This window comes from Schistocerca piceifrons, chromosome 7 (assembly GCF_021461385.2).
Source record: "Schistocerca piceifrons isolate TAMUIC-IGC-003096 chromosome 7, iqSchPice1.1, whole genome shotgun sequence".
In the NCBI taxonomy this organism is placed as follows: domain Eukaryota; kingdom Metazoa; phylum Arthropoda; class Insecta; order Orthoptera; family Acrididae; genus Schistocerca; species Schistocerca piceifrons.
The window spans coordinates 435,634,255-435,656,516 of NC_060144.1; the positions used below are offsets into that span (position 1 = coordinate 435,634,255).

At 43.0% G+C, this 22,262-nt stretch overlaps 1 protein-coding gene across 1 annotated transcript in view; it reads right to left on the bottom strand.

The window, feature by feature from the left end:
- The window catches only part of LOC124805764 (AF4/FMR2 family member 1), a 201,544-nt gene that overhangs the window by 40,907 nt on the left and 138,375 nt on the right, over positions 1-22,262 (bottom strand). Inside the window, exons 7-8 of the mRNA XM_047266332.1 lie at positions 9,959-10,013; positions 9,475-9,542 (exon numbers count right to left, since the gene is read on the bottom strand). Coding sequence (XP_047122288.1) covers positions 9,475-9,542; positions 9,959-10,013 — 123 coding nt within the window. The remainder of the gene's footprint in view (positions 1-9,474; positions 9,543-9,958; positions 10,014-22,262) is intronic.

The window sequence follows — 22,262 nt, forward strand, 5'->3', positions numbered from 1 at the left end:
TTGTGCTAAGCTCCTATGGGACCAAACTGCTGACGTGATCGGTCCGTAGGCTTACAAACTATTTAATCTAATTAAACTAACTTGCGCTAAGGACAACACACACCCCCATGCCCGAGGGAAGACTCGAAACTCCGACGGAGGAGCCGCGCGAACCATGGCAAGGCGCCTGAGACCACGCGGCTACGCCGCGAAAGACGCTTGTTTCTCGTCTTTGGCTACTAGTTGGAGCGACTCTCGTTATGCCGAGTGGGACAACAAACCAGGGCATAGAGAGTACATTTTGCGTTTGTTGGTTTCTTTGTTACGACTTTCCACTGCTCTCCTATGAATTATGAGTCGCTATATGGACGCAAATAATCGGACTTTCGATAGTGCGCTCCGTGCTTCGCATGTACCACACGAAACGTGATTTTTGAAATGTCTACCATTTACTTCACTGTCGTCAGGTCTTGTTGATCTCAAACAAATACGATGGCTAAGAGGCGGTGACGATTAAACAAAAAAACGGTGAGATATCAAATTAGGGCCGCATATTCGAAGTTTGCCCTGGGTGCCAGTTACCCTAGTTACCCTAACGATGATGGACGACTCTCGGAAGTGATAATGATGGATTTGCTGCATATAAGTAACATTCACATCTCTCGTTTTCAAAATCTGTTCTCACAAGCGAAACTGACGCGTCGATTCCCAAGATACGCAAAAGCAGATTTCTTCATAATGTCTCGCTATGTCGACGCAAATATGTGGTTCGCATGTGTTAAAAGCCACCAATCGTTCGGAAGAACGTCCTTGTTAGACTCTGCCTTTAAAGGTTAACTACTTTACCATAAACAGGATTTAACCATTCACTCAGATTATTAACAACTTCACCCCAACACTTTCTGTAGGATGCCTGACAGTTCATAAATTTTTACCCTTTTGACTGCCAATTTTATTTCAAAAACATTATTGTACGGTTATTGTAATTAATATCTTAGAAATAACAACATGAAAAGAGTATTTTCTCCCGTGGGGGAGAGAGAGAGAGAGAGAGAGAGAGAGAGAGAGAGAGAGAGAGAGAGAGAGAGAGAGGCCATACACGATTATTCGTAAGTACTAAGAGGATTTCAGAATACGACCGCGCAAAGACTACACATACTGAAAACAGACGCACAGAGTATCTCTCCAAGTTTGCAACTCTCACTACAGGTGCTCAATGTGAGCTTCGTTTGTGATGTGGCACGCATTAATTCCTGAGTGCAAGTCGTTAACACGACATGTACGGGAAGGCGCGAAGGCAACCCGCTCTCCCCGTCTGGTAACTGGGTTGCTTAACTGCAGGTGCGAACTAATTCGATGTGCCAATACGGAGACGAGGGTTGATAATGAAACTTGAGGACAGCACAACCTATAGGTGCAATCTGTCATTTTAAGGATTCTGCTAACCATTAGTAGACTTCCTTTAGGCAGTGGGACAATGTTACATAGCAATAACATGCACGAAATTCCAGCTGGTTCTCTGATAACCTATCGTGGGAGACTCACCTACCCATGGTAGGCAAAGGTTTAAAATGCTTATTACACTGTTGCCGTTATCACCACCAGACACGTCTGGCGTGCTTTACCGAAGATGCACCTAAGATCACTGTCTTCCCCAACTGCTTTGACTGCTGAATGTCAGCTATTAAATATACTGTACCATAAACTAGAGGAAAAATGCATTACCGCCGACGATTTTCCAACAGTGGAGGACGAGGCTTTTTGCAAACCAGCATGTCACGTCGCATTAGGATTCTTTCACGAACAGTAACGCTACGGGCAAAGCTGACATGGACTTTATTACAGGCGTCACGACGTTTTAGTGACGTATCCAGGAGACAGAAAGCGGCGCATCCACGTCAGCTAGTGCGACATCTGCCGGAAGTGGTGAACGGTGACGACAGTCTACGAATATACAGCTAGTTGTGGTACAAGCGTCTGTGCCACCAACAAGATTAAATTGCCTGAGAGGAGTTCTGCTGCCTAACGCTTTCTTGGCTGCTTCACTGAACGAACTGTAAGGATCAGACACTTAATGGGTAATGCGGCCAAATTTAAAAGGTCTGACCTCTTAAACCACACTTTCAGGAGTTGTTCTTTTAATAAGAATAAGAAAAAAAGAAAAAAAAGAAACAACGCAAGGAAGATTAGGGGCTAATTACACGTCGCCCGTTTTCAATTCCAAGGAACCATCCTAACATTCGCCTTGGCCATTGGAAGAACCATATCCGTCAGATGCCTGCGCGAGAACAGTTAAACAATATAACACAGTTATCTCACATGCTCCAAACTACTAAACGTTACATTTGCTTTTATGTACGAAGACAATCGTCCAATTGTTATCCTCTTCGCATAAACTGCTTAGACACTGGGAATTTCAAGGACGTGGTTAAACATTAAGAACATTTCTCCCACGAGAGGGAAGACCGTATTTCTACTTCCCATCTCCTTTTATGCGCCTTTTTGAGACGCGCACCGAAAGTATTAACAAGTTTTCTGTCTTGCAAGTGCTGCATCAAGTTGTCAGTTTGCACAGAATAACGGCAATCGGCGTAAATAAACTAATACTTTCAGTGTGTCATTACGTCTACTGTGGATACTGCTGCTCATGCGATATATATGGTGAGTCTGATTGTGTATAATGAAAGGAGTACTACGAGGTACGAGAAGTTGCAGGCCATGTGGAGGCACGCATTGAAGCTCTCAGTGTTTCAGTTGCCTTCCGGGAAGGTGGGCGTGGTCGCCTGTCAACTGTGATGCGCACCGGGCATTATGAACAGCGACGCCACCAAACGACAAACCCTAGAAAGCCTTATCAGCAAGTAATTTTCCTCTCGACCATTTTAAGTTTCTGCGATAGTGCATAGTCTACATATGTAAAAACCTGAGTTCCACATAAAGCAACCCGATAAAAGACCTCGATACGAAACTTCTTCTGTAAGTTGATTCTTTTGCCGCTTGTTTTCTGAAATTTTGATTGTGGTCAGGGAAGCACACAGGAACGGGGCAAGAATCCAAATACCAAGAATTTCTTATGGGTATTCACCAATCTGAATCGAGCTCCAGGGCGATTTTCTTAAAACTTTTTACGTAAATTAGTTATTTTTCACCATCTTTCCTGCATTAATCGTCTCACAAAAACGATAATACTTCGGAATATGAGACAAAATCTACAAACACATACTGCAGTATTAAGTTGGATTACTGGAAGACCTGGTTGGAAGGGTTCTAGGGAAGTGCAGCGCTTCTGTGCAGGACGCCGCACAAAAAACACTAGTGTACTCAATACTAGAGTACTATTCCGGTGCCTGGTGTAATTACCAAGCAGCTGATGCTGGCACGACGTAATTTTCAATAAGCGTCTACAAGAGCTGCGAGCAACACCCACTGAAATATTTGCAGACAACTAATCTTTCAATAAAACCTTAGTGTCACGCTTGATCGACACGTGTTTCCCGTGACCACAGCTCGTATTTACGGCGCGGCCTGTAAGTCGTGGAGAGTAACCGGAGCAGCAAAAAGCGTGACGAAGCGGCGAGCTGGAACGGCAGTCGCGAGGGATCGAAATGGCCAGAGCGGCATCGAGAGAGATCCCAGCGGCTTCTGCTATGAAAGCCGTGCGGAGGTTAGTCGGCTACCGTCCTCCGTGTACATTCAGACGTAAATTGCTTTCAAGTGCTTTTTTACATCTGAATTTGTAGCCAATGGGAATCGAACCAAAGGATACAGCGCAGCAACTGAGGCGGCAACAAAATACATTTCGCTGCTATACGTAAACATCCGGAAAACTAAGGGTATTTTCTCCCTTCCGATACACACCATACGTGCGACAAAACAAGACTGGTGCTGTGTTCACCATTAACACATAGCAGGTTAGATGATGACTATTTCTATTTCTGCGATCCGGGTACATGCTGAAAGTTATTTTTCGAAGTCGTACAAAATACGTGATCTTACTTACGTTTTATTATTGTACACCTTCCACCCTCCACCCACCCCACCCCCGCGTACTATGCTACATTTAGCAGTACTTTTATGAAATATTCTTTTAATTTAAGATCTATCTTTTGGACAATATTTTAAGTCAATGCCTGAGTAAATATTGACCACGCTTAACTGGACGATAATTGGTATATTGTTTTTGTTGTAAAGGACTGTGTGTTATATCACTGATCACACATCCCAGCCATGCAGTCAAATGTGATTCTTTTCCTGCGTCCTGTGAGACGCACAATGCTAGTAGCAGTCATGAACTGCCTACCCAAACAGCAAACCTGTATTGAGTGGTTGGTTGGTTCGGGGAAGGGGACCTAACAGTGAGGTCATCGCTCCCATCGGATTAGGGAAGGATGGGGAAGGAAGTCTGCCGTGCCCTTCATTTGCCTGACGCGCTTTAGGGAAATCACGGAAAACCTAAATCATGACGGCCGGACGAGGGTTTGAACCGTATGCATCCCGAATGCGAGTCCAGTGTGTTAACCACTGCGCCACTTCGTACGGTTAAAACCTGTATTACTAGCGTGAAGGGCACCTGTAAAATTTATCATCATCTTATTAATGTTCAACTAAATATGTTTTGAAAATATTTTGACTCTACTAATCATGTCCGTTCTGCATTCCACTCCAGTAATTAGTATCACAGTTAATTTATCAAAATAGGGAGCAATTGCACCTATCTACAATGCTACCCGTAACAACAGAACACCACAGGCAGGCGAGTAATGAGTAACGGTAATGGATAACGTCAGGAGCGCCCCAGGAAAGGGTGACTGGACCGCTATTGTTCTCTATATACGTAAATACTCTGACAGACAAGGTGAGCAGCAATCTGCGACGGTTTCTTGATGATGCTGTAGTGTATGGAAACCTGTTACTGCTGAGTGGCTGTAGGCGGATAGTGGATGACAGACGAGGTTTCTAGGTGTAATGGATGGCAGCTTGCTCTAAATGTAGAAAAACTTAAGTTAATGGGGATGAGCAGAAAAAACATTCCTCTAATGTTCGAATGCACTATTAGCGGTGTGCTGCTTGACGCCAGGGATGGGAAAATCCGGCCAGTTAATACCGATGCCGTTATTTTAGTTCTGAATAACCGGTATTATTCGGCATTTGCTTGGTCTCGGTTATAACAGGTTTTTTTCATATTTTTAGTAATAGTCCAGCAAAAAACGTACCAATTTGCCATAGCGCTAAATTTTTAAGTTTTTAAATAAAACATTTTTTAAAGAAACGAGTACTATTTATTTGTAAAACTTCCACTGCTTTGAAATATTAGATTATTACAGAAATTGGAAAAAGCGATCATCACTACTTTAATAACAGCGCCTAAAGCTAGAAAATAGCAACAAACACTTGAAGTAAGGATCGGTACAGCATTGCAGAGACAATAACGAACCTGTTGCCCTGTGGCATGGCCTACTTAGACGGTGCGGGTGCACCTGGTTTATGCGCTAGATTCTCGCTGTGTCCTCCGACATCAGTTGTATTGCAGAATGGTACCATCACCAGTTTGGAAGTATTTCACGGAGTGCAGTAGCGATGTAGTACAGTGCTCCATTTGCTTTACAAGATTAAAAACGGGAGGAGGCACAACAAATGTACGACATCATGCAAGGAGAAAAATATCCACAACCCTCCTTGGAAGTTTGTGTAAATATGATTGCTATTACTGTAATTAGACTGACATCCTATAAACTCGGGATAATAACTGAACCAGTAATTTTGTAATTGCTAACAAATGATACCATGGAGTATTGACGATGCAGGGAAGTCATCAATTTGCGGCTTTTCGCCCTCGCTGTCGCCGCATCTGTCTCCTCCACCTTCGCTTCCGCTGGAAGCAGTGACAACGATTTCTGCCGCAGCCCAAACCACACATAGATCGTTATCTCCTATTCCTTCACCTTCATTAGAATTTTTCAATATATGTTCGAAGTTTACATTTATTACTGGAAGTAATAGCAATAAAAAACTGGAAGCTGGTTATTTCAAACACCGCTTATTTTGAGCGGTTTCAACATACAGGTTAAACTGTAGACGAAACAGAACCGGTGTAACCGAATAAACCGGCTATTTCAGCGATAACCGTCCTCTGTACTTGACACAGTAGCGTCGATTAAATATCTGGGCGTAACGGTGCAAAGCGATGTGCAAAGGCATCGAGCACGTAACGTCGGTTGTAGGGAAGGTGAATCGTCTACTTCCGTTTATTGAGAGGATTCCAAGAAAGTATCTCGTCTATAGAGAAAACTGTGTATAGGAAACTGGTATGAACCATTCTTGAGTGCTGATGGAGTGTTTCTGTTCACCGCCAGGACGGATTAAAGTAAAACATTGAAACAATTCAGAGGCATGCAACTAGATTTGATAGCTGCAGGTTCGATTAACGCGAGAGTATTACGGAGATGCTTCGTGAACTCAAATGGGAATCCTTGGAGAGAAATGACGTGCTTGAGTACAACAGGAAAGGGAATGTAGTATCACCACACACAAGGCATCTGAAGAGTTAGAAATAAAATACTGTGACACACTTTTTATTTATCCATACTATTACAATAAAATGTACATTCATCCAAAGGAAAGACAAGAAGAGAATAGACGGTTCAGTGACAGTAAAAAGGTAAAGTATCGATGTAGGAAAAACAAAAAACAACTTTCGGCTGTTGTAAGTTTGTCGAATGCGGCAGCTCCTTCCCGTTAACCACTCTCGTTTGTCCATCCTAACAAAGCATACGCAGATGTAACTGGCAAATCTTGTACTTTATATTATTCTGAATAACAACTTGGCAAGTTCATCAAAAGTGTCTATCAATGTTGCCCTCACAGACGTTATGTTGTGTATTTTCTGTTTTAGAAGCGGTTTGTCAGGAAGAACAACGTACATTGTTCAAAAACAGTCAGACCGATTGCAGATCGCTTCTTGCTGTTGGATCATTGTATTCAGAATATAACCATCTTTAAATACGAAGTCCGATTCAATTTTGCTACCACTGCTTACTGTAGGAATTAAAATAAAACTTTCCACGGTCAATCTGCTTATCGAACAATACTACTTTAATCAGCACCCACGGCCTGATACACTCACCAGTCAGTAGGCGATAGCGATTTCATTGTTTCTTACAGGACTTCTCATCGATACTAACGCGATAGCCGCGCGGGGTAGCCGTGCGGTGTGAGGCGCCTTGGCACGGTCCGCGCGGCTCCTCCCGTCGGAGGTTCGCGCGCGTGTGTGTGTGTGTGTGTGTGTGTGTGTGTGTGTGTGTGTGTGTGTGTGTGTGTGTGTGTGTTGTCGTTAGTTTAAGTTAGATTAAGTAGTGTGTATGCCTAGGGACCGATGACCTCAGCATTTTTGTCCTATAGTCCTTACCACAAATTTCCAATTTTTCCTAACGCGATAATTAATATGTTTGGATGTAAATCCAGTACGTCGTGCTATCACTTTTGTGATGCGTCCTTCCGACGGAAAACCTTTAATTAACGCTCTGCATACTTTCGCGCAGTTTCATTTAACTTTATCGTTTTCACATTTGCTCACTGTTGCCCGATGAAGGAGACATAACACACGGTATGATGGTTTGTGGCCTATGTATGTAGATGATGTTAAGATCAAGTACTTAGCGGTTACAAACTGAGCAATGCAGCGGACAAGTAACGCATTTATGAAACAATCCATCATGTTGAATGCTGTGAATCAGCTGAAATGAGTTTAAGTGATGTCCTACGCTACACTAAGCATACTACTGCTAAAACATTTAACGTCTAGAAATCAAGCGGAATGCTATGGTTAAATGGCATTTCACGTCAAGGTCACTCACCTCTGTGCAGTTCCGCCTTTACGTTACGGCCGTTATACACGTAACACTCAAAACAATTACGACCATTGCGCATAGTGAGACAACGCTGTTTCGTTCCGTTGCGGGCACGTGACACGGTAACGAAAGCACATAAGCGCAACAGAGACGAATGAGGAATTGATTTAGCGATTATACAGGCCACAAATGGAGAAATCCACTGACATAAGCTACTTGAACGAAGGACTGGCTGTTATCCGACACCTGGGAACACGCATCACGGAAACGGCGAAGCTAGTCGGATGTTTGCGTGCTACTGTCGTCAGCATCACTGTACAGAAGTTGAAGGACGGGGAACTGACGAGTAGGCGACAATATCCAGAACGAAAATTTCACTCTGCAGCGGAGTGTGCTCTGATCGCACTTCCTGTTAGATTAAAACTGTGTGTCGGTCCGAGACTCAAATTCGCGACCTTTGCCTTTCGGGGCAAGTGCTCTAATGACTGAGCTTACCAAGCGCGATTCACGACCCGTCCTCAGGGCTTCAATTCTGCTCTCCTACCTTCCTACTTCACATAAGCTCTCCTGCGAATCTTATGTGAAGTTAGGAGACGAGGTACTGGCAGAACTGAAGCTGTGAGGACGGGTCGTGAATCGCGCTTGGGTAACTCAGTCGCTAGAGCACTTGCCCCGAAAGGCAAAGGTCTCGAGTTTGAGTCTCGGAACAGCACAAAGATTTAATTTGCCATGAAGTTTCAGGCGACAAGATGTTGGACGTCCACGCCTCATCATCGAACGCCAATGTCTGACGCTTGCCCGTTGTATAAAGCAGGATAGGCGGCTCTCTGTGGCAGGTATGATTGAGTACAATCAATGCTGGTGCAGCAAAAGTGTTTCAGAGCACATCGTTAATATGGGACTCCGCAGTAAACGACGCGGACGTATTCCCCACCACGTTGCTTGTTACACATGGGCGATGGTGGTGTCTGGATATGCTGTCATAAAAGAGAACAGCTGGTCGAAACTTGGAACGCGAACGGATGCAGGCTGATGTGGGCAGCATTATGCTACGGTGAACATTCACCTGGGCTTCCATGCGACCTCGGGCGTTAATTGAAGGCGGCAGGAAAACTGTGGATTGCGTGAACATTACTGCGGTCCACGTGCAATCCTAAATGTTTGATGACTTCCCTCCGGGAGATGGCATTTTTAGCACGACAAATGGCAGTGTTAAAAGATCAGAATCGTGATACTGTGGTTTCAGGAGCTTGATACTCGACTCTTACCAAAATCGGCTGATCGAACGCGATGGAACACACATACGACGCTATCGAAGGGCCAGCTATGCGCCCACAAAACATCGGGTCGTAATTCACGGAATTGCATGACTTGTACTGAGACATTTGGCGCAGTCAAGTTGTCCTGTACTATTGTTATCATACTTAAACGTTGCGAAGCAGCGCCCACTGTATGACAAATCACCTCTGTTACCAATTTCAGTTGTGGGTTGCGTTTCTAAAGACTTCCAGGGGCAACAAAAATTTGACTAAGCATTTCGCGTAATTATTGACTGAAATTAAATGTTTCTGATAACTTGTTCATTAAGAGGCATAATATCATGTTAAAACTTTAACACAATACGACAAGTATTGCAGTCAGAACTTACGGGTGGGTGACGCCTGGAAGGCCCGGAATGTCCCTGGCCAGCAGCAGATCTGCACCGGGCGGCTGAAGCTGCAAAAACAAACCAGGCGCGTGAAGAGACACCATCTGCTGAAAATCTGCAGCTACACAAAAGAATGCGTCCTGCGTCCACTAAGCCACGAAGGCGCAACTGTTGCGTTTCAGTATCTCAAAACATTTTTAAAAATGTGCGGGGAGGAAGTCTTTAAGAAACAATGTTTAGATTCTAGTAAGTCCGAATTGCAAGGGTGAATCAATTTAGTTCTCCGTTGCACAGTTGCGAAGAATCATAATAATATCGTTACTTCATAGCCGCTTTATGCACCATGTTCAAATTCACGGTTCACGGGCTATATTCTGCTAAGCCCCGCAGCGCCCAGATACCGATGCAAGGGAATACCGCGACGCTACTGGACCACAGGATGCATGCTGTGTGAACTTCACCTCGATGTCAAGTATTTACTCACCGGATCCGCCGCATCGCTGTCGTCGGACAGCGTCAGATCCTTTTCCAGTAGATCCCTGCAACAGATGAAAGATATGTGCTTTTAGAAAGACGCATTCGTTTATATCCCAAAACTTGCCAAGGAGAACTACTGCGTCACAGAGTTCTCGGGCATGGGCTAATTAAGGGAAGGTGACCGCATCGCTATGCTGCGGCCAGCAAGTAACGCACAATTTTATGCAGATCACAGATATGGCTATAATCAATCCATTTAAGAGACCATCACCAGTGGTACATCTTAATCTTTTAAATGGTTAATATGTTAGTCACAAAGCTAATCAAACATTTCATAGTAGTGAAGAACGTTAGGCAATAAATTTAACGTACTACTACTTCTACCGCACTTTCCCACGAGAACTGAATCGTTACTTCTCTTATCCACACCTGCTCGTACAATACCAGCATCTCACCTGGAACGATCAGTGACGCAATGGGTTGGGTATCACTTGATAGCACCTTAATGGTTGTCCTGTGCGTGTCAAATTTGAGAGAAATCTTTCTTATGTACGTCCGCACGTAATTTGTCCTCAAGGAAATGGTTCTACAGCAATCTGCTACAACGCCTAAAATGTTTACAATGGAAACGTGACATAAAATACTTTTTCTATTACGCTAAATCCTGGAGCGGTACATCCTGAACAAATGTCTTCCTTGGTAAGGGAAAAACATAATAAAAAAATAGGAACGAAAGAGGGAACTACTCTCAGCACAAAAATCTGAGACAATTTTTCCTCATTCTGCAACCTTGACAGTCCTTCGGGATTACCTGCAGGAAGATTTGTGCAAAACGAAGGTGGTATTCGAGCCCGACAACATTCGCTGGAAGCACACTGTTCAGAACTATTACACTAGTGCATTTGGTGCTAACTAGGTCAACATTCCGCTATCAATGACAAACCTGAACAGAAGGTTATGTTAGCGGAAGCTCTGTCAACCATTCCCATTATGGGTCTATGAACCTGGGTGAATAACCTCATCTCTCGTATGAGTTTAACGGCAAAAAGCACACCTGAGCTGTCACGTCTTTTCGCTGAATTCGCTTAATAGCATACATGTGACCAGCTTAATTCGAGGTCTCCTACGAGACTCTCAAGTCTCTCCCCAGAAGCTTCCGTACTTTTTTCACTTAAACTCCTGCTACTGCTTTGACAAAATGTTCCGTGTTCCGCCAGCACGTCCTTCTTTTTCTCAGTGCTGCTGCGGTGACTGAAGCCAGTTCGCGTTAAGTAATAAAGCAACGCCTATTAAAACAAAGGCATAAAGGCTTGTCTACGTAAGCCGTATGCAAAATTTACCTAAATATTGCTAAGAAGATCGTGAGTCACCTCACAGATGGGAAATTAGTAAGCTTTTGTGTGGTACGCCCTGGAAACTTTACACACGAAATTCGCCCACTGCTCTTTTACACGGTTGCTTAAATGTTGGCGTTCGATCATTTTTCATCCTCTTCGTCACGCTTTACACCCTATATTCTGGGAGATCTCCGACTGCACGGTGAGTCACGAACTTCTGTTTCGATTCTATGCGACGAGGTTGTCTGCTTATCACTAATTAAGAAAGAGCATCAAGAATTTGGGCTACGCAACGTTCAAATTTCAACTGCAAAAGCATTACTTACGCATTTTACCGTTTCTTGGCAATTTCCATAAGAGAAAAATGCTTTGCTTGAAGCTGGACAGGAAATGCGAACTTACATATCCTTGCAATATGCTGACAAGCGGAATCCCGGTATTGCGTAGAGTCTTCTTAACGATAACTTACAGATGCAGAACTTCATTTCTGCCTCAGGACTATCGTTGCTAGTCGGCTGCCATTCTTCTGTCAACAATCGATCGCTGTCAAGGGAAGCAAAGGAAACTAGTCAGAGATATTTTAGTGATTCAAGTCGCCAGTGGTACGACGTTCACAACAGATATTCGAGGAAAGCAACGGCTACGAAAGTAATTCCACGACGAACAGACACTACTAAAAAAAATTGTACATGAAATAAAAACATGTATTTACGATTATTTCGAAACATTTACAACTAACTATATTCAGGGCCCTTGGGAAAGCACGGAATTGTAGCTTTACAGTATCACAGAAAACAACGCAATAATGTTTGGATTATAGTAATTATTTTTTGGGTTCGACGCATAAACAAGATAAACGCGACATTTTCCCTTAAATTTGTGCGCTCGCGTTTGAAACTATACAATCTTTTGTATACAGAACAGCATCTTCCCTCTTCGGTATAACGACAAGATTATTGTTCTATGACTAACGCCGACACACTGCTAAATCTGGTAGGTCCTGAGGGGGCGTTTCGCATATTGCAAGCAAAATTCAAATTACAACGAATGTTATGGTGAACGAATATCTACTAAACAAATTATTCACGCTGTAACGCTTCGACTTAACGGTGTCTTATTTAATTCTAGCCTTTGATTCAGGTAATTACATGATCCTCCATACTACAGTGCCTTAGGCCCAATTAAAATATTTGCGAACCGCCGGATCCTCTACAGATCGCTGAACGTCGAATTTCAGGTTTGGGGGAAACATCCTTACAGCCCCCTGCAAACTTTCAAATTCGATGTTTGCTATCCAGGGATTTGAGAAACAAGTGTCCATTTGTCCAATTTAACCACACTTCTAAAATAGTTGTTAAGCTCTGCGTATCATGTCGCGATGAATGGTGCAATGCGGGATTACAAGCTTTAAATCTTGGAAATTTGCTCCAGACGCCAGATCTCATATTTTAGACAATGGCCAGGCAAACAATTGGCTATTGCTTGACAAACTCAAGTTTAAACGGTCAACCTTGTTTAGCAAATAGGCCGTAAATCAAAATTTCAATCAAATGTCACATTAAGTCTATGTTGGACAAACGTGACAGCACTCGTAGTTGGCAAACTGTTTACTTGTATAATGTGATATTAAGATAGTGTATGAGTCGTGTATGAAAAGTATGCTTTCCTTGAACGAAAGTGGATTTTTGGTACTTCAGCTGATAATTTAATTGCTACGTTAATAACCCGCTCGGGTAGCGGAGCACGTTGAAGCGCGTTTCCGGGATTCGGGAATACGAGTCTGCCTAGCATAGAATCCGTCTCGCGGATTAACGACTACATTTGGTAAGCCGGACGTCAAAGACCCCGGGCTAGGACCCATGTCCCACCTGACTTACACGATACACAAACACACTCAGAACACGTTCTCACACTCTTACATGCGAATACCCTAGACGCACATAGATGACATACGCAAATTCCGTCTCAGGTAGAAGAAGAATTGCTACGCTACTAATAAATCGGAATTATCTACCTAAGGTAAGACTGTTCGATTGAACTATTAAACAAATATCTCGACTCTTAAACTTTATCGCGACCCTTAATCAATGTAAACTTGCCATCTTCTGTAACAAATGAATAAAATGACAGTTTATACCCAATCTGTCAATTCAGTATCATGACATGTTATATGTAACGTCTACCCATCCCACAAATAGTCATTCTATGGAAAGTCATCATTTAATTTCAATGATATTCCTTTCCTTCGACGGCGACAAAATTAACATTACGGAAGCACATTCGGAAATTACATCCGGTATATCTATATTCGCTGTTTTATCGTAAATTATCGAGTAGCTGACTAAGGGAGCCACAAAGCAGTTACCTACATGAGTGCGGAAACACATTTGCTCCCGACTGCAAATCGGTTTTCTGTGTTCCCTCGAGAACAATATATGAAAACTAACACACACGTCGTTTGTCGCCTTACTTGTACCTGTTGAAAGACTGAAATTTCAATACAGTGGCAGAACAATAGAAGACAAGTAGACAAACGAAAAATTACCCATCACTCGGTAGCATGAATATTGCGCATTTCAGAATTCCAGAAAACGATACAGCAAAGCAACATGCACTTAAAAGCAGTTTCGAACTACTTAGACGCTTTTATTTGGGTGGAGCTCGATTTACCAGTTCTTCTGAAAGGTAGGGCGCTGTTCAAATGGCTCTGAGGACTATGGGACTTAACTTCTGAGATCATCAGTCCCCTAGAACTTAGAACTACTTAAACCTAACTAACCTAAGGACATCACACACATCCAAGCCCGAGGCAGGATTCGAACCTGCGACCGTAACGGTCGCGCGATTCCAGATTGTAGCGCCTAGAACCGCTCGGCCACCACGGCCGGCTAGGGCGCTGTTCGTTCTAGATAGTTTCAAGTATGGCAAGAAGTCCCATCGACGAAATCATCAGAGATGGCACTCAACTTCGGATTGAGGAACGATGGCGAAGGAAATTGATCGTGTTCGTTTCAAGTGAATCATCCCTGCATTTGCCGCCGGCCGGAGTGGCCGAGCGGTTCTAGGCGCTTCAGTCTGGAACAGCGCGACCGCTACAGTCACAGGTTCGAATCCTGCCTCGGGCATGGATGTGTGTGATGTCCTTAGGTTAGTTCGGTTTAAGTAGTTTTTAGTTCTAGGGGACTGATGACCTCAGAAGTTAAGTCCCATAGTGCTCAGAGCCATTTTGAACCTGCATTTGCCTCAAACGATTTAGGAAAACAATCAGACTATCAGGCATCAGAAAAGTTTGCTTGGACTGATGGGTCACGGTAAACGTGGAACAGACCGAAGAATTGAACACAGACCGCATGAGACAATGCATCCCGTTTACCGAGAAGACACTGTTTGGTGAAATGGCAGATATATTACCATGTCCGCAATGTTTACACGTGATGAAATGGTGCCTCTGACGGGTGTGCTACTGGCTCTCACCAATAAACTGGAACGTACGGTAGTATCATGTGCGTACAGGTGTAGTTACCTACAGTAATCAAAGCGACCTAACCTATGACTCCTGTGTCATTCTATCGCTCCCTGCTTGTATCTGAATGGTTTGGAGAATTCTTTAGGACCACGGCGGTGCTATTTGTGTGGACCCGCAGGTCACGGGATCTCGGTTCTACTGAGTGCCTCTGGCATGCCATCGAGTGAGCTGTGAGTATTGTATCCACCATGACTAATATCAGTTATGTGTGGCTATAGACGGATCATGGGTGAGGATGGCTTTCCCACGTTTTCGGTCTCTCGTGGACTCGTTGCGCAACGCCAGGTGGAGGGGGAGGCAGACAGTCGGGGAGGGGGATATGGTCATGTCCGCAAAGATTTTTCATCGCTAACCAGGAATGATACGAAGAACGTCGTAGTTGACAGCGTATTTCACAGGACTTTGTGGCTGCTAGTCCTTAGCGACGTCTTTTCACGGTGAGATAGTTGCAGTGAATACGTTATCTCAGAAAGACAACCGGTCGCCGACAAATTACTGGTCCGACAAATCCTTCCGCGCACACCATACATCAGGAGGCGTGTTTTCTGCCCGTCTGCCCACGATATGGCATTTGCTATCAATTAAGTCATGAAGTTCCGTGCAACTTTGCAGACATTCTGGGAGAAAGCTAAATTATAAGTAAGAACAAGCACTACTACTAAGCTATAACGCAGAACCTCACCAGGCAGAGAGAGATGAATGTGGGTACTTCAAGCTTTGCGTGAGTATATCTCGCTGGTTACCAAGAGGAAGCCATTACATATACATAAACTGCACTGACAGTTATTGGTATTATATTGGAAGCAGCAGTACATTACTGGATTAAGGTCAACTACTGATCGATCTCCTTCTCGAGCATTCTAAATAGGTACATTGCGTGTGTGCAACCAGAAACCCGCGGCGACTATATTCCTCGTCTCCTCTAGTTTCTACCCGGCCACATTTTTTGCAGACACATTATGGAAATACTTTTTCAAGTTAAATGCCCCAGTGTCTCCTCGTCAACGGAAAGCAACTTCTGTGAGAAGCACGTTCAGTCTGCTGCGGGAAATATAATTGTGCTTATTTTGGCACAACCATTTTCTGCTCACTGTTGAAATTGTTCTGTTTAAAATAAACATACTATTAGTTCCATAACGTTCAATTTTTCTTTTCGTGGATGAAACGCTAGAAGGGGTAACAGGGATTACAAACGTCAAAAGCAAGCAATATGGTACATTATGTAAATGTGTGGGCTTCCACAACCAATGTCACCTTGAATAAAATCCTTTCCGATAACACGTTGGGTCATTTCTAAATATGGAGTTTGTTATGGCTCTTTCAAAGTGACGTGTCCTATTATCTTGCAGTATTTTATTCAAATACACGATATAATTTTATACTGCACGTTTCATTACAAGCGATAACAAAAAAACTCTGAACGAAGCCAAAAATATGAGGAAATTACTACGGTAAAAAAGTTCGTCAATTTAAAACATCCTTATCACACCAGTGTCAATACTTTGAACGTATATTTTTAGTAAACACGCGATAGTATATTAAAAAGTGTCAGTTCCTGTGTGTCATGTGATTATTTAATTATTCATATCTCTCACAGAGTAACAGCTGTCTAAGCCAGTCAAAAGACAATACTACACAAAACCAATAATAATTATAACAAGAGGTACATTACTTAAACATCCAGTAGGTCGACGAATTAGTATAGTCTGACCCATGGTCAACAAAGAGATGGGTATGGGCAATTGTAAAGCAATATAGCCGGCAAAATTGTTTACGAGAGGATGATCTATAAAGGCAAAATTAAAATTAAGTGTATATGCAACAGCTTAATGGGGAACGTGTACTCAAACTAGCTGATAGTGAGGTCATCGCGGTGCGTTAACTTCCGAATAGATGAGGTCGCTGCGCTGGGGCGAATGAAGAGAAAATGTACAGCGCCAACCTGCGCCGTGTCACAGAAAGAGGCGAGGTGGTTCGAGTTTTTTTCCTCGAAAAGAGTTCCGCAAACCGACCCTGCGCTTCCGGGTGGCAAGAAAGGGGACTCCGTGGAGGATCCCAGGAGAAACGATTAGATCGTGCTGTAACTCGGCTCCGTGCTGCCTATCATGTACTAGTCATTCGTCGTCCCAGTGCAGCGTTTAACGCAATAGGTATCAATACGACGTCAATGTGGAAGATTAGCACGGAGTAACTGCATTACTAACGAATAAATAAATGAACGTTTGGGCCCAGCCCTTTGCGAGGCTTTCGATTTGACAAGTTATTTACTCAAGATGATTCTGTTTTGGACTCACGAGGATTACTGGTCATCGTCCGATAAGACTCATTCAGTCGCCGGTCATCGTACGTAGGATACCCACGTCAAAATCAATTAATCACTACCTCAAGGTGACACAGTTTCAAGGAAGTGCTGCAGGGAGTTGGTCGGTTGTTTGACCAAACAGCTAGGTTATTGGTCCCATCAGATTAGCGAAGGAAGTCGACCGCGCCCTTTCAAAGTAGCATTTGCATGGAATGATTTAGGGAAATCACGGGAAACCCAAAGAAGGATGGTCGGATGCGGGTTTGAACCGTAGTCCTCCCGAATGCGAGTCCAATGTGCTAACCAGCGCGTCACTTCGCGCGGTGCTGCGCCGAGATTTGTTTCCGAACACAGCAGTTATGAGAAAAAGCTGGCTGGCTTGCGGCGACTTTCGAACTTAAAGAGTTCTCGCACGCGACCGGAAGTAAGTTTCATTTCAACTTTGTTCGTTGTGCCCTGCTCTCCCTCAGTCACGATACGCCTTGCCCTACGTCAACGTGTTTAATTTCCAGCTCACTATCTAAAGCCCTGCAGACGCAGCACGGCAGTAATACAAAGTGTTATCTTCACCGCACGATTTATGGTTGCAGTGCGGGGTAAGTTCTGCGTTTACACTTCAATACCTTCTGGTCGTGTCTGTCACTGCGCAGTTACAGTACGTGTCAAAATTGAAAGACGTGCTGACTTTTCCACGGGAGAGGGGGGGGGGGGGGGGCGAAAGGTACGAAAGTAATGCTCCATCCATATCGTTAGTTCATTCATGGAGCTCCTTAAATCCTGCCGAAAATGTGAACCTTCAGGTACGAAAAGAGAGTGAAAACATGAACTCTAAGAACCTCAATAGTACGCTGTATTAGCAATAAACTGTTACTGTACAACGCTGGCATACTTTAACATAGAAAATTAGAAGGAAACCCAGGACTCTGAAAGAAATTACGACTTTCTTCATTGTATGAAATAGCTGTTGCCTGATAATTTATGAGTGAAACAGAACGACACTTTAGTTGAAGGAGTCTTTCATCATTCTTCTGAAGCTCTTCATGAAAATCGTGATCGTCGGGCGAGGTGTTTAGAATGACTGTGCTGTCTTCTTTCTCACTGTACCAAACGTAAATCTGTAAAGTCGGAGAGAGGTACTGGCAGAGCTAAGCTGTGAGGCCGGTCAACAGTTAGCCTGCCTCAGTCGGTTAAGTGCATTGCCCGAGAATGGCTAGATTTCGGATTCGGGTCCCATTCCGGAACTCAGTTTTTAATCAGCTAAAATGTACAAACCTCACTGAAGAATTAAGAATCACTCTTAAATTTTGAATCTCTCTGATTTATGCTGTCCTGGATTGGTCCAGTAACTTTTTAACACTTAAAAATGGGAGCCAGGTGGTATTCATGACGTTCCTCAGAATGCTGACCGTCTTTATGTCAACTATGTTCACCTTTACATAAGCGTGTGTTGTACGCTTTAGCAGCTTCACAGTGTTAATAGTATCCGAAACACCTAGTTTTATGCACCAGCCCCCCTACTCCAGATTGTTAAATCTCCAACTGCTCCTCGATAAGGCGTTACATTAGACAGTCTAAAACAATAGTCTACTTCCACTGCAACATAGAGAAAAATGTGGAACTCAAAACAGGCCTTCATGTTATGCCTTTTTTAACACTGACGTGTTTTTAGACCTTGGTATACAATAAGGTCCAGGAATTAACGCATAGCTGACAGTCCCCACAACAATATCTGTGCTCTGGCAACGATAATTTTCATTCGTAATATTAACCCAGTATTCTTCGAACCTGTGAAATATCAGGGCCAAAATACAACAGACACGTTATATAAACTTCTACAGAAACGGAACTGCAGTTCTAATAGTCGAAGGACATGAGCGAGAGAGAGACAGTTGAGAAAGGAGTGGGAGTGTTCTAGGCTACTCTGTGTGTACGTGTAGCAAGCACTACAGCAAGCTAAATGGGAAAAGGAATTTGAAGCCTAATGTGAAGAATTAAAAAGGTAAGGTTTGCCGATGATATTGTAATTCTGTCTGGTAATTCAATTCCCAAAGAAAGCAGGTGTTGACAGATGTGAAAATACTAATGCGAATTCTTTACAGACGAATGGAAAAACTGGTAGAACTGGTAGAAGCCAACCTCGGGGAAGATCAGTTTGGATTCCGTAGAAATGTTGGAACACGTGAGGCAATACTGACCCTACGACTTATCTTAGAACAAAGATTAAGGAAAGGCAAACCAACCTTTCTAGCATTTGTAGACTTAGAGAAAGCTTTTGACAATGTTGACTGGAATACTTTCTTTCAAATTCTGAAGGTGGCAGCTGTAAAATACAGGGAGCGAAAGGCTATTTACAATTTGTACAGAAATCAGATGGCAGTTATAAGAGTCGAGGGACATCAAAGGGAAGCAGAGGTTGGGAAGGGAGTGAGACAGGGTTGTAGCCTCTCCCCGATGCTATTCAATCTGTATATTGAGTAAGCAGTAAAGGAAACAAAAGTAAAGTTCGGAGTAGGTATTCAAATCCATGGAGAAGAAATAAAAACTCTGAAGTTCGCCGATGACATTGTAATTCTGTCAGAGACAGCAAAGGACTTTGAAGAGCAGTTGAACGGAATGGACAGTGACTTGAAAGGAGGATATAAGATGAACATCAACAAACGCAAAACGAGGATAGTGGAATGTAGTCGAATTAAGTCAGGTGATGCTGAGGGAATTAGAAAATGAGACACTTAAAGTAGTAAAGGAGTTTTGCTATTTGGGGAGCAAAATAACTGATGATGGTCGAAGTAGAGAAGATATAAAATGTGGACTGGCAATGGAAAGGAAAGCGTTTCTGAAGAAGAGAAATTTGTTAACATCGTGTATAGATTTAAGTGTCAGGAAGTCGTTTCTGAAGTATTTGTATGGAGTCTATGGAAGTGAAACATGGACGATAAATAGTTTGGACAAGAAGAGAATAGAAGCTTACGAAATGTGGTGCTACAGAAGAATGCTGAAGATTAGATGGGTAGATCACATAACTAATGAGGAGGTATTGAATAGAATTGGGGAGAAGAGGAGTTTGTGGCACAACTTGACAAAAAGAAGGGACCGGTTGGTAGGACATGTTCTGAGGCATCAAGGGATCACCATTTTAGTACTGGAGGGCAGCGTGGAGGGTAAAAATCGTAGAGGGAGACCAAGAGATGAATACACTAAGCAGACTCAGAAGGATGTAGGCTGCAGTAGGTACTGGGAGATGAAGAAGCTTGCAGAGGATAGAGTAGCATGGAGAGCTGCATCAAACCAGTCTCAGGACTGAAGACCACAATAACAACAACAACATACTGTCTTGTAAAGAGGTTATCAGACGAATACTGGCCAAAGTATAACATGGATAATGGAATACAGTAGAATTGTATCAGACGACAAAGAGGGAATTTGGGCAGCAAGTAACTGACAACGGAGGAAACAAGGAGGATATTAAAGGCAGCCTGGCAATAGAAAGAAAGCGTTTCTGGAGAAAAATAAATATGTTTACACCCAATATACATGTAAGTGCCAGGAATCTAGTCTGACGGCATTTGTCTGAAGTGTCACCTTGGACAGACGTGAACGCGGACGGTAAACACTTCAGACAAAACTCCGAGAGGAAGCTTTTGAAATGCGTGCTACAGAAAAATGCAGAAGATTAGATGGGGGAATCGGATAATTACGTGGTATTAAAATATAATAGAAATGGTGACGGAATAAGTTATGACACAACCTGAGTAAAAGAATGGATCGGTTGATAGGACATATCAAGGAATTGGCAATTTGGTAATGGAGCGAAGTGTGGGAGATAAAAATTGCAAACGGGAGATCTAGGCGTGACTACAGCAAGCAGGTGCGAGTCAGTGTTGTGCAAAGAGGTTTTTCAAACCTGTCTTCGGACTGACTGAAGATCAGGAGCAACAACAACGACGATGACGACAACGGAGAGGGCCTTAACCCATTAGCGCTGTGCGTTTGTAACACTTTTTTTAAAATCGTTGGTTCCACGACATCAACGAAGTGAGAGTGTTGGCAGCACTGTATTCCGTTCCGCAAGACTGTAAAGATCACTACAAATGCATCAGTTTTAACAATACATTTAAATTCTGCGGCGTAAGCTGTGTTGGAAGTCGTCGTTTGCTGAATGACGGAAGAAAAATGGAGTGTAAGTTCGAGTAAGTATGTTTTACACAGTAACTTACGATATATAATTTGGTTTTTTAGCATGGTTGTGCTTTAAATACTCAAATATATATTCTTTGGAGATTACTGCTTGCTGTGAAATAAATTACTTTCATTTAGGCCGTTTGAGGTAGGTGGTGTCATGTGGCAACACTAGGCGCTTGTACTCAGTAAAAGGACGAATTTTCTCTTTTTTTGTTTTAGAAGAGGTTCCTCGCTTGCTGAGGCGCTGGAGATTCTTTACAATGACGATATTGAAGGTGGTGTGTTTGTTGAGCCCCCAGATCCGAATAGAAAAGAATCGTGGATTATTGTATGTGTGGTGGCTGGACAACTCAGTTGTCACAATGATCTCTTCCTCATGTGGTGCACAAGAAGTTGGCGAAGTCAAGAGATTCTCGCAACTAAAAAAGCGAAATATAACGATTCCCAGACCAAAACTGGTAGCCAAATATAATACAAATATGGGAGGTACTGATCATATAGATCAGAATGTTGCATGCTATCGCATTGCAATAAGAAGTAAGAAATGGTACTGGTGTCTCTTTATATGGATGTTACATGCCGCCATACTAAACACTTGGATTTTGTATAATAAAGCAAGAAACCAAACTATTTCTCAGCTTGATTTGAAGAGAAAAGTAGCAACAGTGTACTTGCAAAGACACCAAGCTTTACCAAAAGGAGCCGGGAGACCATCTGCATCAAGGGCATGTTCCGACAGCCACATATTAGATTCAATTAGGTTTGATAAGACTGACCACCTCGTCCAGCGCACAGAAGGAAAGAAGAAGAAAAGGTGTGCACAATGTGTTCAAAGTGTAATGTGGGATTGTGTATTGACTGTTTTATTCCATTTCATGCAAAATAATGCTTTGTTCAAGGTCTGATTTTTTATTATTAATTGTACTGTGTTATAAAGTATCTGTTGTATGGTGAAGACAGAATAATA